Genomic DNA, 18,196 nt, shown 5'->3' with positions numbered 1-18,196 from the left:
GCTGCAGCAGCAGCTCGCTGACAAAGGAAAATGGGTTTGGCATAAAGGTCCGGAAAAGTACAGTGACATTAATTGGACATTATTTTAGAGCATTAGACCTAAGTTGGTGGATATAATATTAATATTGATATTAATAACAATAACATTATTATTATAATTTATTAGATTTGTATGCCGCCCCTCTCTGAAGACTCAGGGCGGCTCACAACAATATAAACAGTGCACAAATCCAATTTTTAAAAATACAATTTAAAACCCTTATAATAAAATAATCACACAGTACAATCAAAACATACACCACCTGATATCTCACCTGACTTCTTCATCCTACCGTTTTCCCACAGGTGTGTGGGGAACCACAATGGAACCACAAACTAGACAGCCATATGAATAGCCATGTAAATATACTTCTCAAAAAAATAAATAAAGGGAACACTCAAATACAGTAATACGTACATCCTAGATCGGAATGAATGAAATATTCTCATTGAATATTTCATTTGCACAACTATTCCATTTGCACAACAGCATGTGAAATTGACTGTCACTCAGTGTTGCCTCCTAAGTGGACAGTTTGATTTCACAGAAGTTTGATTTACTTGGAGTTATATTGTTTTTTAAGTGTTCCCTTTACTTTTTTGAGCAGTGTATGTTAAAGAGTTAAATAAAGTTCAGGAGGGAAGTGTTTTTAATAGGAAAGTCAACACAAGAACAAGGGGGCACAATCTGAGGTTAGTTGGGGGGAAAATCAGAAGCAAGGTGAGAAAATATTATTTTACTGAGAGTAGTAGTAGATGCTTGGAACAAACTTCCAGCAGCCATGGTTGATAAATCCACAGTAAGTGAATTTAAACATGCCGGGATAAACATCTATTCATCCTAAGATAAAATACAGGAAATAGTTTTTTGCACTCCACGGCTTCAGGAAACGGCCATTCCCAAAGCTGAAAATTTATTTTATTTATATATATAATGTATTCATTTGTCCAATACACAAATACATAGGAAGAAAAATAGACATGTAGTAATATATATAAGGGTAAAGTGAACTTAGAGGAGAGAATATATGAAAGAAAGAAAATATATATGATAAGTGAGAGAAAGGAAAGACAATTGGACAGGGGACGAAAGGCACACTAGTACACTTATGCACGCCCCTTAATATAGTATTAATATAGTATTGTATTGTAGTATGTTTAACATAATATAAGTATAAAGTAGAGATAGAAAAGATAAAAAGACATTAGGTCAGGAACGGTGGGCACAAAGGTGCACTTATGCACGCTCCTTACAGACCTCTTAGAAAAGGGGAGAAGTCTATTAATTGGCCAGTGCGTGCATGCGTGCTGGAGCTCACATAGAGCCACATCTTGTGTGCCCTCTGATATGGCTCCGCCATAGGTTCACCATCATGACTCTAACCTAACTCAAAGCCTTTATTGAAAAGACGTACCGTATATGAAAATGAACAAAGAAATACAAAAAAAAGTACAGAATTTTCTTATTGAAAAAAAAAATAAATAAGACCAACACTTATTGCAACAAGGAAGGCTAGAATGGCATTGTAGCAGTATAATTTGCTGCTTTGTTTTTGGGCAAAAATGTGTTAAATATTGGCATTCTATAAATTTCCTAGGTATTCTACAAAATGCCTAATTTCACACATTGACAGTAACACATATAAAAGCATTTTTAAAAATAGCATACACCATTCTTAATTCCAAAGCAATGTTTTTTCATATAACAATGTATTGTTATAACTAATTAAAATAGGTCCCATCCTCCAAGGAAAGTATCCATATAAAGTAGTATATTTTTATGTTCATGGAGACAATCTATGTACTGTTTCTTTAAATATTAGTGTTTAAATGTACAACCAATTTTAGATTCATGTTTAATGAGAAAATACATCCAGATAGGTAATGTTAATAGTGATAAAAGTAGTATTGAGCACTTTGTAGATTTATTTCTTTAAAAAAAGAATCCTTTTAGGCTCTGATCACCAAAAGCCTCAAAATTAGCAATAGCACTTAGACATATACCGCCTTACAATTCTTTTACAGTCCTCTTTTAAGCGTTTTACAGTCAGCATATTGCCAACAATTTGGATCCTCATTTTACCTACCTTGGAAAGCTGAGTTAACTTTGAGCCTGGTGATATTTGAACTGCCAAATTTCAGGCAGCTGGCAGAAGTAGCCTGCAGTTCTGCACTCTAGCCACTGCACTGCACTACTTTGCATTTCTGAGATGGGATTTTTAAAGCTCATTCAAAGAATATTCTATTTCAAAATATAAAAAGAAGCAAGGACAGTTTAAATATCTATTTGTTATGCCATGGTTCACCTGAATCTCCACTTGTGTGAGCAGTGGACAAAGATGTGTGCCACTCTATTTGTGCAAGCAGCAGGCATGCTTGCTGAGAGCTCACACAAATGGAGCAGCGTGTATACCCCTCCAGTCCTCCTACACAGGTCTGCAAAGCTGGAAAGGCTGGGGACTGGGCTAGAACACTGAATAGAATTTCTTACCAGACACACACCCATATTTAATTTGTTTTAAAATAAAATTAGCCAAATATAATCTAATTGTAGATTATGATGAGATGGGCCTTATATCATACTTGCTCCTTTCTGTGATGCAGTAGGCCAGGGATAGGCAAAGCTGGCTTTTCTATGACATGTGCACTTCAATTTCCAGAATTTGTGATCTGGCATGATTGGCTTAGGAATTCTGGGAGTTGAAGTCCACAAGTTATAGAAGAGCCAACTTTGCCTACCCCTGCACTAGGCCATACTTATTTATACATTTAGTGCATCTTTTAAAAACGTAAATTTTTTTTATCAATCTTTCCCAACCATTGACTCCATCTAACATGTGTTTTTAATGGATTTTATAGTCCTGTAAATCACTTTGGTTTTTTTTTAACACATTAAGCATATACATGTTTTTAATAAAGTTGGGCTTGTTAGGAAGCAGAAGTTTCCATTGTAGTGATTAAATTTAAGATTTTATGACTCCCTTCTGATAAGAGCACCAGAAAAACAACTTACAAAAGAAAACCAGAGGTTTTTTATTTAAAGTCTTAAAGCTTGCTGTAAGAAAAGCGGCCAAGTAAATAAATCCACATACATGCCCACATAAAGAATATATAATTTTGCTGAAATCAGAATTCATAGAATCAAAACGAAGAAAACTGTATTTTGATGAGACAAATTTGACATTTTAAATGCAGATTTATAATCTCAACGCATATAAAAGGTCAGTTACCATAATATAAACACAATATTCTTCTAGCAATTTGCCTTCAACCTGGCTGACAATGGAGATACTGCCATTCAGATACAGGAAAACGAAATACAGAAAAAGCAGTGCAGCGGAGGTATCCATTTCAATACTCATTTAAAAGGAAAGAATATTAGAAGTTTATTATAAAACAAAGCAGGTCCTTTTATATATTTCAATTCCCTTGAAGTCTTATTGTTTGAATTCCCAGCAAAGGCATTTTCTGAACTGTACATCTAAACATGATATTTCAAGTGAGTAGATTTTTTGAAAGGTAACTTTTAAGTATCATTTTTATTTATTGCAGATGTCTCTATACACTCTTTAGTCAGGCCCCAGAAAGTTCTTTGGGGATTAAAGGCCAATGTTAATTTAGAATAATGTTTAATTTAGCAAGTCCACGTTTTGTCCCAGCATTATTTTAAATAGAGTCTGCTGGGTAGCAATGTTAAGCACAGGCAAGGGGAATCTCATTTTCTCTTCCTTTTGCCGTTGAAGCTTCCAGACGCCATCGGATTCCCTCTGCGACCTGGTGCTGGGCTTTTCTTGCCCCGGCCGTTCCCGGACCTCTGCTGCTGCCGTCGCCCCCTCTTGCCCCGCTGCTCGCGCTTTTTGCCTTTGCCTCTGCCGGCAGCTTCGGCGTCCTCTTCGCGGAGCTGCTTGTTAACGGCGCGGGTGAGGTCCAGGGTGGGCTTCTTGCTACTCAGGCTGCGGGCCAGCTCCAGGTGCCGCTTCTTCTCCCCTTCCAGGTCGCCCAGCAGCGGCTGGAAGCGCCGCTTCTTGCCGCGGGCCGTGTTGGTCTGGGCGACGGCGGGCTCCTTGGGCAGGCGAGGCTGGAATCGGCCCCGGGAGGCGGTGGAGACGCGAGCCAGGGCGGCGACGCGGCTCATCTCAGCCCGGTCTTGGTGGCCCGTCGGGTGGAGGTCGGCGGCCGGGCGGCCCCGCTGGGCGCGCGCCAGGTTCTTCAGGCGGTTGAGCTCGTTGCGCGCCACCCGCTCGCGCTTCTCGTGGCGCCGCTTGGCGAACTGGTCCTCCATGGGGTCCGCCGAGTCGGGCACTTCCATGAGCCACTCGCGGGAGGGGTCGCCGCCGGCTCGGCGGTAACCCCAGCGCCGCCTCCACTCTTGGGCGGCTTCGTCCCAGACCAGCGTGCCGCGCTTCTTGCGCGTCGGCTGGATGCCCTTGAGGCGCGCGAACTGCTCCCACTTGGTGAGCGGCCGAGGTTTGGGCAGCGGCTTCTCCCTGGGCAGGCGTGTCGAGGGCTCCGGCAGGCGGGCCACCACGGGCCCCGCGCCGGCTTCCAGCCGCTCGGACGGCAGCGCCCACATCTGGCCCACCAGCAGCTGCGTGTTGTCTCGGGCCAAAGCCTTCAGCAGGTCCTCGCGCCCCGGGGAGGCTCGCGCCAGGGCGCGCGGCGCCGGGTTCCTATCCGACGCCAGTAGATTGCCCGCGTCGAACTCCAGCTCCAGGTCCTTGTGCACCGCCACGCTGCGCTGGGTCTCGGCCTCGCGCTCCCGTGAGCGCTCCAGTAGGTCCTCCACCAGTAGGGTGGCCATGGCCGCGAGCGCTCTCGCACGTGGCGGAATTAGGGACTCTGCTTTTCCTCTCCGCTGCCGAACCGGCTTCCAGAAAAGGGTCGAGGGGACTGCTTCCGGGGCGAAGCGACCTTAAGTTCCGGTTTTCTGTGTCGTTGTACTTACTAACGTCGGAAGCCAGGGCTCCCGACTGACAGGATTCTCCAAGCTTGGCAGCTTTAAGACTTGTGGACTTCAACTCCCAGAGTTCCACAGCCAGCTTTTCTGGCTGAGGAACTCTGGGAATTGAAGTCCGCAAGTCTTAAAGCGGCCAAGCTTGGACGCCCCTATCATGGAGTAGGAGTGCATGGTATCCTGGGAGGTGTAGTCCTCCTTTCATCGGAAAGCTTGCTGAAAGAAGGGCTTCTCAATCTTTCAGTGGTTTTCGTAGTTCTAAATAGAACGAGGGTTTACTGTATTCTAGTTGCCCTCCCTTGTAATTTTTTTAAAAAACAGAATCTCCTTTTCAGTGCTTCTCAAATAGTGAGTCGGGCCGTGAATGGGGAGGGGGGGCACGTGACCCCGGGAAATGCGCTTTTTTTTTTTCCTCAGGGAGTAGGGTTTTTTTTTTTGCACCTAACAATAGCACACAGCACACCGCAGGAGATATGAAGTGCAAATAACAAACCCTTAAGAGACACCGTGGAAAAATACACTTTCTCAAAAAAATAACAGAATATAACTTCAAGTAAATCAAACTTCGGTGAAGTCAAGCTGTCCACTTAGGAAGCAACACTGATTAACAATCATTTTCACATGCTGTTGTGCAAATGGAATAGTTGTTCTACAAAATCTGTTCCATTGGTTTAATTGTTTTCATTATCAGAAAAGTTCTCCTTATTTCTAAGCTGAATCCTTGATCTGTTTTCATCCAGTATTCCTTGTCTGGCCTTCAGGTGCTTTGGAAGACAGATTATCCCTCTTCGTTCTGTGGCAGCCTGTCAAAATATTGGAACACTGCTATCATGTCATTCTAGTCCTTCTCTTCGCTAGATTAGCCATCCTCAGTTTTTGCAACTGTTCTTCATATGTTTCACAGGGGGAAGGCATGGGGGGGCATACTAACATGCACAGACATGCCCTTTTAGCATGCGAACCCAAAAAAGGTTTGCCATCACTGATCTAGAGTGTTCTGTCGGGCTCTCCGATAGGAACCTCCCGAAAATTCAAGGATACAAATTTCAGACACACACACACACATACGTTTGAAAATTCAAAACAATGTTCTTTATCACAAAAATCAAAATAAACTAAGCACTCTTTTTGTATTGCAAAGAGCACTCTTCCCAAAACAACCCGGTAGTCTGTACAATGTCCCTTAAGCAGTCATTAAGTACTTAGCTAGCAGCTGTGAAGAACCTTCACACCCCTTCTTCTTCCAAGAAAGGGAGATACACACACACACACACACTGCTCTGCTTTGGTTTCAAAGGCGTGAAAAAGCAACAAAGTCCCGCACACAAGATTCCTGACGAAACTGCAACAGATACTCTTCCACAATGGCCAAACCCACATGCTGCTATTTATAGCAGCAGCCCTAATTACTGGAGCCCCACCCAAACACAGGTGGCCTCCCTTATTTCCTGTAATATGTTCTTACTTGGTCTCTTCTACGCATAATTCTGCGCTTGCATGGGTCCAAAACGTCATCATCTGAAGCTATAGAAGATAAGGAAGATTGACTGCCTTGGCTGTATGCCAAGCTCTCCTCAGCCGAGTCACTCCCACCTTCTTCGTCCGAGGAAACTAAACTCTGAACTGATTCTGTCCGCAATAACACAGGCCTGTGACATGTTGAAGTTTCCCCTGCATCCACCTCCCCATTCCCCGGGGAAGGAGCTGGGCCAGAGCCAACCACAACATAGAGTATTGCCTATTCCTGCCAGTTTAGGATCATGTGCAAATTTGATAAGTTCCTCTTCTATTCCTTCATCTAAGTCATTTATGAAGATATTGAAGAATACTGGGCCTGACAGAACCTTGTGGTACCTCACTGTTTACTTCCCTCCATGTAGATGTAATACAATTAAGGATTATTCATTGAGTATGGTTTATCAGCCAGTTACAAGTCCATCTGGTAGTAATGCAGTCTACCACACCTTTTTCTCACTTACCAAGAAGTAGGTTGTAACCTACTGTACTTCGTTGAATGCCTTACCAAACTCTTGGTATGCAGAATGACAAAGCCTAAAAAAGGCGTTGAAAAGAATTAACACTTTGTTTTGTACACTATATATCACTATGCTATATTATACTAACAGCTTGCAGGATTTAGTAGTTGTCTGAACATAATTCATTTTTAAGGAATTTTAGAGATTTGATGCACCTTAACATCTGTGATAATATTGATACCATACAGAAAGGTTCCTCGAATAGAGAAAGAATGGTACTACATTTGAAGTAGAAAACACTTTCAGAACAAGTTTGATCACCTTATGAATATAAGGCCCCACTAACTTCATACTATTTTAAAGGCTGGTAAGGATCCTGCCCATTATATAAGTTGATTGATTATGTGCCATGAAGTTGTTTTCGATTCCTACCGTGTTTCCCCGAAAGTAAGACAGTGTCTTACTTTCTTTTTATCCCCAAAAGCCCCACTATGTCTTACTTTCGGGGTATGTCTTATATTGGAAAAAAAATTGTCAAATTTTTTGTTTTAACCATAAAATTAACATTTATTAACAACCTGAACAGTATTGTATTCACCACAAAACAGCAGATGATACCCAGTATGCCAGTGTGTATGTTTTACTGATGTATGATTAATACTGTGTGCATTACCGTATTTTAAGCAGGAGGCGGCAGTGACAAGTGCAGGGGATGGCGCGGTGACGTATGGAGAGGGGGATGGCGCGGTGACGTATGGAGAGGGGGGCGGCGCGGAAGTGGGCAGGAGGCGGCGCTCATTAAGATCAGAGGGAGGTGGCAGACGCGGCGACGTATGGAGAGGGGGACGGTGCGGACGTGGGCAGGAGGCGGCGCGCAGCTAGATGAGAGGGAGGTGGCAATACCCCCGTGTTTCCTCGAAAGTAAGACATATGTCTTACTTTCGGGGTATGGCTCATATTAGCCGACCCCCCTGAAACCCCCGATACGTCTTACAATCGGGAGTGTCTTACTATCGGGGAAACAGGGTAATAACTACATACGTTTTCTATCCCTAGTCTTTCAGGCCTCCCAATGGTTTCCTAAAATCTTGCAAATTTAGTCTTCCTATAGAATATTAATTATTCAGATCATGCAATTACCCGATGGAAGCAGGAGAAAAGAGTCTTCTTCGGGCAATATTTTCAATAATAAGGAGTACCTTTGAATAATGTTTCTATTTCTTTGAAGTAAACAGAAGCAAGAATTTGGATTCCTGATAAGAACAGAAAGAGGAATGCATTCTGGTAAGAACTGGATTAAAGGGACGATGCTAGAAGTGCTCAGAAAACAAACTCTAGTAACTAAAAAACTCATAATAATGTAAAAAAAAAAGTGTAATATGGCTTTGGAACGTCTATCATACCTAAAGAGACCAATTCATGGAATTTGGAGAGTTTGTGTAATTGAATTTGAATTTAGGATATTGGATAAGATGGGTTTTTTTAAACAACCCCCTCCAAATTTACAAAACTGAAAAAATAAATACATAATAGATTTAAGCGCACGGTTTCAAGTGGTCTTGGTGATATTTCTAATACGGTATTTTCATTCAGGCGTGTTTTTGGAATAATACTGTTACCGGTAATTACCACAAGATGGTACTGTGCCTTGATAACTCATATTTTCTTTACAACTAACAGAACTGTTATTTTGAATTTAAGGAGTTAATTACATTTTAAGAAGACTGAAAGATGCCTCTGGACAGATCAGTATAATGGACAGTATATAGTTAAAATGCTGCTTGACTCAATATCCTCTCATGGTCTTTTGCAAAATGGCACAAGTATCCTTTTGAGACTCACTTATATATGTTTTAGTTCAACTGTATTTAGCAAAATATTAAACTAGAATTGGAATGCTAGTCTTCTATTTCATCTTGGAAGACTGGTTCAGTTAGGTCCCACAGAGTGGATCTTCTCCGGGTCCCGTCAACTAAAGAATATCACTTGGTGGGATCCAGGGGAAGAGCCTTCTCTGTGGCGGCCCAGGCCCTCTGGAACCAATTCCCCCCAAAGATTAGAATTGCCCCCACCCTCCTTGCCTTTTGTAAGTTGCTTAAAACCCACCTCTGCCATCAGGCATGGGGGAACTGAGACCCTCTTCCCCCTAGGCCTTTACAATTCTATGCATGGTATGTATGTATGTATGTTTGGGTTTTTTTATATTAATGGGCTTTTAATTATTTCTAACATCAGACTAATATTGTACACTGCTTTATTATTGCTGTTAGCCGCCCCGAGTCTCCGGAGAGGGGCGGCATACAAATCCAATAAATAAATAAATAAATAAATAGATAGATAGATAGATAGATAGATAGATAGATAGATAGATAGATAGATAAATAAACTTACAATACTGTTGTTAGGGTTTTTTTTTAAAAAGAACTAGGTTATGTAACTTCTTCCTCTAGGTTGAGAACTGGGTTACCTGGAGAATGCAAACTACAAAGGAATGGAGGGGGAAAATGGAGCCAGGGCAATCTATAACCTCTTCTTCTCATTTATTGCCTAGCATTTTCAGCCTAAAATTAGATCTATTTCTTCAAGTGGGTTACTTTACATTAGCACCTCTACTCCTTTTGCCATTAAATACTGAATAATCCCAGTCAATATGTATTGCTGACTGTTTTTATACTTCACGTATAAAGATTTAATGGATGGATTGTTCTTAAACTCACTCACAATAATCCATATACAATCAAGGTGCCTCAAATTTAGTGTATAATTTACATGATTTTTAAAGAAACTTATGATGAATCAAATGCATTGCTATGGTAATTTTGTTCTGGAATTCTACATACCTTCCCGCTGTGGATAATATTAACTATAATGTTAAGATTGTAATAGATTTATTTGGAACCAATATCTTATTTATTTTTTAATATATCCATTTCTCTGGCACTTGCTGATTTGTGTGAACTGATTTTTTAAAAATTAATAATTGGTCCAGTTGGTATATGAATTGTCCAAAGGCGAAAATACATTTTCCGAAGGAGGGTGGAAGAATTTGAAGAGTCAAATCTATTCACCAGAATAGTGTTTCTCATTGTCAACAACTTAATGATGTATAGACTTCAATTCCCAGAATCCCCCACCCAACATGCAATAGATACCCCACTTACCTAATGTTAGGAGACCTAAGGTTAGGGAATTGGGGTGGTGGTGATGAATTAAATTTTCACAGAAGCATCAGGTTGTAGATGTATTTTTAATTCATGAGAAATAGAAACAGACCTTCTCCAGTGAAATTGTCCTATTCTATGGAATTAATTTGAGGGTATTCCTAATATTTTTTCATCATCTATTCTGGTTTCAATATTCATATCTGCTGCTTACTCAGGCATATCCACTATAGTCTCTCTTCAGGCTGAAATTATTATTATTTATTAGATTTGTATGCCGCCCCTCTCCATAGTCTCGAAATGTAGAACTATAATAAACGAAACCACCCCAGAACTTGAGTAGCTTCAGAGATTCTGAGAAATAAATAAACCCTGCTCATGAACTATGCTTTAAATATTCTTGTAAAAAATAGAACTTCTTGCTTATCTATAAGCCCACTCTCAAAAAGCTCATGACATAAGTACAGTATCATTGCAAACATGCATGTTTGAGAAAGCAGGTAAAAGAGGAGGCAGGGAAAAGTACTTCATAAAAACTCTTGAAAGGATTAAAAGGGAATGATGACATGTATATCTCATAGATCAAATTGAATTATTACATTTCTTTCAGTCCAAAAGCTCTGCACAGGATCCCTGTACATATTTCCCCCCCCCGATTAGTAAAATAGTATAGGATATAAAATAAAATAGATATGGGAGCAAACAATGGATATTTAGAAGTTCTAGGATGCAGACATTTTGATACTACTGTGGAATCTTTATATCAGGGGATGGGTGAAATCACAACTAAAAGCCAAGCAATTAAATAGATGACAGTTTGGTGTCAGCTGTGCGGTGTGGTTGTGGTGGTGGTGTCTGAATAGTCAACTCTTAGAGATAGATAAATCGCCAAACTCTATCTGTTACTTAATTCTACTATTTCTTGGTGATCTAGCAATTCTGGTACTTCACCAAATTCATAATGTTCTACAAAGTATTTTTCAATGTGATCACTGAGGTACACAGTATCTTTACTACGCTGACATATGAGATAGCTAATTTTAGGTAGAGATGGCCCATTTTGTTACAAACCTTCATTTTGCTTTTAGGTCTTTTCTCTTTGGGCCGCTCCTCTTTGCTCATCCTTTTGCCCAAAAATTTCTGGAAGGCTTTATCTCATAGCTCTATCAAGGAACTAATACCAGGCCAGCAGTTCCTGTTGCAGATAAATTAACTAGAAAGTTTTGAATATTAATTTACCAGCCTTATCAGTTATAGACAGAAAGGCAACCTCTGTAATGTTTTAATAATAGGATCCATCCTCTATTGTAGGTGTGAATAATTTGTTGCTTGTTGCCTTTAAGTGATAATAACCATGTGTGTTTATTTTTCAAAAGTATATAAAACCTGCTAATTTCTGTACTGGGGGATTTGGAATTGTGATTTAGTCTTGAAAGCACACGAGAGTGCTGTACAAAATAAACTGTTTGCCATTTCCAGCGATGTTTGATAATTGGCTATTTTGCACTAGGGACAAACAAATTCAGCATTTGGTTGGGCCAATGCATAGTTTGGCCAACAGCTTTAAGACATAAAACAGTTCTAAAGCAGAAAATTCCTAAGAAAAGTAGAAAAATATGGATTTGCAAGGAGTTGGATATTTAGTATCATTAAGTATTAAAGTCAGTCTTTTTTTGAAGCTGTCATTGGTAGTCATAAAGCAGTCAGTTAGGGTTATCTTCTCTTGAGATCAACAATGGAACATTCTTTGTGTGTCTCTTGGCTTGTTGGAGTCTTCAAGGTCGTTGAATATCCACTTATGGGAAAACCTATTGAGCACCTATCATTCTTTACACGAAAAAAACGGAGATACCTTGTCTCTGTTGCAATAAGGAGTTGGTTTTGGTTCATCTATCAGCATAGTGATGCTCTGAAGAGCAAACTGATCTCAATAAGCAAGCTGAACAGTTCTCCCAGATATTTCAATTCTTGACAGCAGTTGAATATCATTTGTGGCTCTTTTACTCTTTGGGGGCAATAGCAATACCATTTTTTTTACTTAAGAAATGTTCAGGGTGTATTTCAATAATACTGGAGAATGGACTTTATAATGTTTGCATGTGGAATTGGTATCAGTGGTTATTAGCCTTTAGATTAGATTAGATTAAGTTACTGCTAGAGTTGGAAGGGACCTTTTAGGTCATCTAGTCCAACCTCCCTTCAAGTAGGAATCCCTACACCATTTCAGACAAATGGCCATCCAATCTCTTCTTGAAAGTCTCAAGTGCTGGAGCTCTCACAATCTCCTCAGGCAAGCTGTTCCACTGGTTGATCGCTCTCACCATCAGAAAGTTCCTTATTTCCAGGTTGAATCTCTCCTTAGTCAGTTTCCATTCATTATTACTTGTCTAGCTTTCTGGTGCCTTGGAAAACAGTCTGACCCCCTCCTCTGTGTGGCAGCCGCTCAAGTATTGGGATGTTGCTATCATGTCTCACCTAGTTCGTGTTGTGGTTGGATCTGACCCAGCTCCTGCCCCAGGGAATGTGGAGGTGGATACAAGGGAAACTTCAACATGTCATAGGCCTGTGTTATTGCCGACAGAATCAGTTCAGAGTTTAGTTTCCTCGGACGAAGAAGAAGGTGGGAGTGACTTGGCAGAGGAGGGCTTGGCACAAGGCCCAGACAGTCAATCTCCCTTATCTTCCATTGATTCAGATGATAACGTTTTGGACCCACGCAAGCGCAGAATTATGCGTAGAAGAGACCAAATAAGAACATATTACAGGAAATAAGTGAGGCCACCTGTGTTTGGTGGGGCTCCAGTAATTAGGGCTGCTGCTATAAATAGCAGCATGTAGGTTTGACTGTTGTGGAAGAATATCTGATCGCAGTTCGTCAGGAATCCTGTGTTTTCTGGCCTTTATTGCTTTTTCACGCCTTTGAAAACAAAGCAGAGCAATGTGTGTGTGTGTCTCACTTCATTGGAAGAAGAAGGGGTGTGAAGTTTCTTCACAGCTGCTAGCTAAGTACTTAATGACTGCTTAAGGGTAATTGTACAGACTACCCGGTTGTTTTGGGACAAGTGCTCTTTGCCATACAAAAAGAGTTCTTTGTTTATTTTGCATTTTGTGATAAAGAACATTGTTTTGAATTTTCAAACGTGTGTGTGTGTATCTGAAATTTGTATCCTTGAATTTTTGGGAGGCTCCTATCAGAGAGCCCGACAAAACAGTTCTTCTCTTTGCCAGATTGACCACGCCCAGTTCCTGCAACCGTTCTTTGTATGTTATAGTGTCCTAGTCCTCTTATCACCCTGGTTTCTCTGCTCTGCACTTTCTCTAGAGTTTCAATGTCTTTTTTGTAATGTGATGGTAATTTGACTATTTTGAAGCCATCCCCTGGAAGATTAATGGTCTTGTTCGTGCAATTGATTGGCTGGTGTGAGAACAGAATCCTACGGTAATGGGGCTAGGGCAGTGGTGGTTCCTACTGGTTTGGCAGGTGACTCTGTTCCGGTTGTGGCTGCCAGATTATGCAATTTGCACACAACCACTCTGGTACCGGTCTGTCAGGCAGCACCATCTTTTCCCTTGATTTTTTTGGGCTTTTTTAGCATTCTGCGCATGCGTGAGAGTTCAGCAATTTTTTGCTTCTGCACATATTGCTTCACACTACTCACAAGAGCCTACAAAACTTTTGCCAGACCCATCCTAGACTACTGCTCATCCGTCTGGAACCCATACCACATCTCAGACATCAACACCCTTGAAAATGTCCAAAAATATTTCACTAGAAGAGCCCTTCACTCCTCCACTCGAAACAGAATATCCTACGAAAATAGACTAACAATCCTAGGCCTAGAAAGCCTAGAACTACGACGCCTAAAACACGATCTGAGCATTGCCCACAAGATCATATGCTGCAACGTCCTACCAGTCAATGACTACTTCAGCTTCAACTGCAACAACACAAGAGCACGCAACAGATTCAAACTTAATACGAACTGCTCCAAACTTGACTGTAAAAAATATGATTTCAACAATTGAATTATCGAAGCGTGGAACTTATTACCGGACTCAATTGTGTCAACCCCTAACCCCCAACACTTCTCCCTTAGACTCCACGATTGACCTCTCCAGGTTCCTAAGAGGCCAGTAAGGGGCGTACATAAGTGCACTGGTATGCCTTTCGTCCCCTGTCCAATTGTCTTTCCTTTCTCTCACTTATTGTATATATTCTCTTTCTTTCATATATCCTCTCCTCTAAGTTCACTTTTACCCTTATATATATTACTACATGTCTATTTTTCTTCCTATGTATTTGTGTATTGGACAAATGAATAAATAAAAAATAAAATATGTGGAAGCAAAAAATCGCTGAAATCGCACACACGTCCCCTCACAAGATTTCAGTGTGTTTTTGCTTCCTGCTCATGAACGGAAGCAAAATCACGTGAGAGACGTGTACGCAGGTGTGCGCCGTGGTGTGACCAAATCAAGAGGATGCGCGTGCAGCCCACCGATTTACAGGTAAATGCAACCCACTGCTGGGCTAGGGTACCAATCCAGCAGAACACCTTTTATGTTCTTATTATGTTAGCTCATTCTGAGCCTTGTGCAAAATTGGAAAAAAGATAATTTCTATCACAGAATTTGAATAGCTCTCTGAAATTGGATGGCGTCTTTGCATCCTTCAGACGGTTCTCACTTATGATTAACTCAGAACAACAAAGAATTTGTGTAGCACTTCAGAAATTAACAAATTTATTATGATATATTCTTCCCAGTAACTATATCATCTGTACAGGGGAACAAATCTTATGCATTTCGAAGCATGACTAAGAGACATCTTTGTGATGACTTGAAGTGATCTCTGATTGCCTAAGGAGGAGATATCACACTTACTTTGAAGTCATATTATTGACTCATAATAATGGTATTATTTTAGATTGGGAGCTGAATGAAATGTCATGTGCAATGGAGCACAATGGAATATTTTCAATATTTATACTGCTGGATATAATGCAAACAACAACAGCAGAAGAAACCTGTTACCATCTTTTCTTCACTTTGCATCGTTTTTCTACCCTGAATATTTTTTCCCTCAATTTAATCATTTTAAGAATTTCTGACAAGATTTCATAATATTTACATATTTGTATGCGTGATTCAACTGTAGTAGTGCTGAATAGCTAAAGGATTAGATGAAAGCTGTAGAATTTTGTAGCGATGCATTCAATGCTTACTGAAGGTATTCAGCTTACAGGTAATTTTTCTCGTTTCATTGGTTAAAAAAAATCATTACAGATGTTTTAAAGTATTCAGAAACAAAACATGTGTTCTGCATGTCACAAAGGAAGGAAAGTGAGGTATATCTAGATTTACAAGAATGACAATTGAAACAGAGAAACATAGATAATGCTGTTATGTTTACTTCACCCCCCCTATAGATAATAGCAAAACTTTTTACAATAGGTATTAACAGCAAGCTCCTGGTTTCTTAAGTCTCTCTATCAGATTCCCTCCCTCATTTCTGGGGAAGGGGAATAGAGAAAGAAAGTAAAAGAAAAATGTTGGACTTAATAAATGAGAGTACAGTGTTCCCTCGATTTTCGCGGGTTCGAACTTCGCGAAAAGTCTATACCACGGTTTTTCAAAAATATTAATTAAAAAATACTTCGCAATTTCCCCCCCTATACCATGGTTTTCGCCACCTGATGACATCATATGTCACTGCCAAACATTTGTCTGCCTTTAATAAATATTTTTTTAAATAAACTTTAATAAATAAATATGGTGAGTAATAATCTAAGTGGTTGCTAAGGGAATAGGAAATCACAATTTAGGGTTTTAAAGTGTTAAGGGAAGGTTTGTGATACTGTTCATAGCCAAAAATAGTGTATTTACTTCCGCATCTCTACTTCGCGGAAATTCGACTTTCGCGGGCAGTCTCAGAACGCATCCCCAATGAAAAGTGAGGGAACACTGTACTCAGTCTTGCTTCTTTTCTTTCCTTGGGATCCATTTAGCTCAGGGGTCTCCAACCGTGGCAACTTTAAGACTTGTGGACTTCAACTCCCAGAATTCGTCAGCTAGTAAATGTGGCTGAGGAATTCTGGGAGTTGAAGTCCACAAGTCTTAAAGTTGCCAAAGTTGGAGACCCCTGATTTAGCTGGCAATCCTGTGTCTCCTTCCTTGAGGGAAAGAACCTCTCTGCCCAGTCTACCCTAAAGACTAGAATTTTGTCAGAGAGCCTCTTTCCAGTCTTGTGAAAATTTTGTCATGTGGAGAATTTGCTTCTCTTCCTTCAGGAAAGCCACCTGTCAGTTTTTCTTCTCCCTCCCCCCCTCCCTCCCCCCCTCCCTCCCCCCTCCTCTCTCTCTTTCTCACACGCGCATCAATCTTAGTTTGCAATTTTTTCTTCTGTTCTTTTACAACAGTCTTTTAAATTTTATCCTTTTTTTCTCTCTCTTTTTTTCTTTCCAATTTGGGGTAAGGCAAGCAGCAGCTCTCTCCCTCTGCCCCACAGGAACCCTGGCTAGCACCCTCCTCACAATGCGCCTAAACTTCAAGCCAGAATTGAACTTCTCCCCCTTTTTCTCTTTCACCTTTTTTTGAATCACGCCAACTCAATAGCAACCATGCATTATTCTTGCATAATGTGAAAAAGAACAATAGCTCAAGAATTAGAATTAGAATTGCTTATTTTTCTTTTAAAATTACATAATCTTTTTAATATAGAATTTTTATTAAAACTTTGAATAAGCAAAAAGTTAACACAAAGTAACACACAGTAAGGAATTTTAAAAAAAATCAAAGAAAAATCCAACAATGCAATAAAAGAAAAGAAGTTGAAGAAAAATATAAAGTAGCTTCCAATATTTACCACAGTAGTTACTGTGTAAGTGCAAATATATTTTGACCTCTCTCTCTTTAAATATGCATCATTTTGCTTTTTCTATAATCTACCTTGTGTAATCATTAAAATCCTAAATCACATGCACAAACTTGTATAATCTTTTAAGTAGCCCCTTGAGTTGAGAAATCATGAGAAAATGAATAGCTGGAGAGTAGTTATTGTAGTAAAAAAGTATCAAAGGTCCTTGAAATCAAGCTGTATTTCTAATACAGTGGTACCTCTACCTAAGAACGCCTCTACTTAGGAACTTTTCTAGATAAGAACCGGGTGTTCAATATTTTTTTGCTTCTTCTCAAGAACCATTTTCTACTTACAAACCCGAGCCTCCAAAAGGCAGGGAGAAGCCTCATTCCCCTTCAGATAAGTTGATATTATATAGGTTAATCTTGTTTTCTTGCTTTAAGTTCCTAGGTTTATTTTTTTAATACTGAACTTCAACATCTTAATATATTTACTTTAATCCCTGTAATATATAACTGTACTGCATGTAACTGTTACTATTACTAATAACCTATTGTAGGTTTCCTTTCTTCCTCTCCTGGAACTGTGTTATTCAAATTTGTATTTTTAACTCTCCTCACGGATCTTTGAAAAAATATTTCCCCTAAATTGTCTATGTAGCTCATAACTCATATATTTCTTACTATGAAGATGTGCTATCCACTAATTCCACTATTTCCCCTCTCTTTGTGGTTAGATTCTGAATATTAGTTTTAGTTCTGAGTTTAGGTCTTGGCAATATTCTGTTTTACCACAGCATATTATACTTCTACAATACAAAACACAAATGTTGTTCAAGAGCTCATGTGGATCCGCTTTGTATTTCTTTTTTATTGCTTCACTGTTTTTGTTTTGTTTTGTTTTATGCTGGTCACTAACTGAAAGAAAGGAACATGAATGTTTCTTCCCTTCTTGTAAGTAGAGACTATCTCATATTCTTAGTGCAGAAGAAGGCTGTGAATGCCCCAAAGAGACAAGACTCTAAAGCTTTTTTGGGGGTGCTGCAATAAATGGAGTAATGGCAGAAAGCTAATTTTTGAACTTTAACTTGTCTTGAAAGAAAGCTACTTTCTATATTAAATACTTAATTTAAAGTAATTAAATTTAATATTTAAATGTACTCATTGTATTCAAAACAATACAATAAATGCAACTGCTGCTTGAGGTGC

At 39.8% G+C, this 18,196-nt stretch overlaps 1 protein-coding gene across 1 annotated transcript; it reads right to left on the bottom strand.

Moving 5' to 3' along the window:
- Positions 1 to 3,047: 3,047 nt before the first annotated feature.
- Positions 3,048 to 4,985, bottom strand: RRS1 (ribosome biogenesis regulator 1 homolog). Its single transcript, XM_070747862.1, has one exon. The coding sequence runs from the start codon at positions 4,837 to 4,839 to the stop codon at positions 3,754 to 3,756; it is 1,086 nt and encodes a 361-aa protein (XP_070603963.1). The 5' UTR covers positions 4,840 to 4,985; the 3' UTR covers positions 3,048 to 3,753.
- Positions 4,986 to 18,196: the final 13,211 nt, after the last annotated feature.

The sequence above is a fragment of the Erythrolamprus reginae genome, chromosome 3, assembly GCF_031021105.1.
Source record: "Erythrolamprus reginae isolate rEryReg1 chromosome 3, rEryReg1.hap1, whole genome shotgun sequence".
NCBI lineage: Eukaryota > Metazoa > Chordata > Lepidosauria > Squamata > Dipsadidae > Erythrolamprus > Erythrolamprus reginae.
Note: the sequence above shows the minus strand (reverse complement) of the source record. Positions and strands in the feature narration are given on the sequence as shown.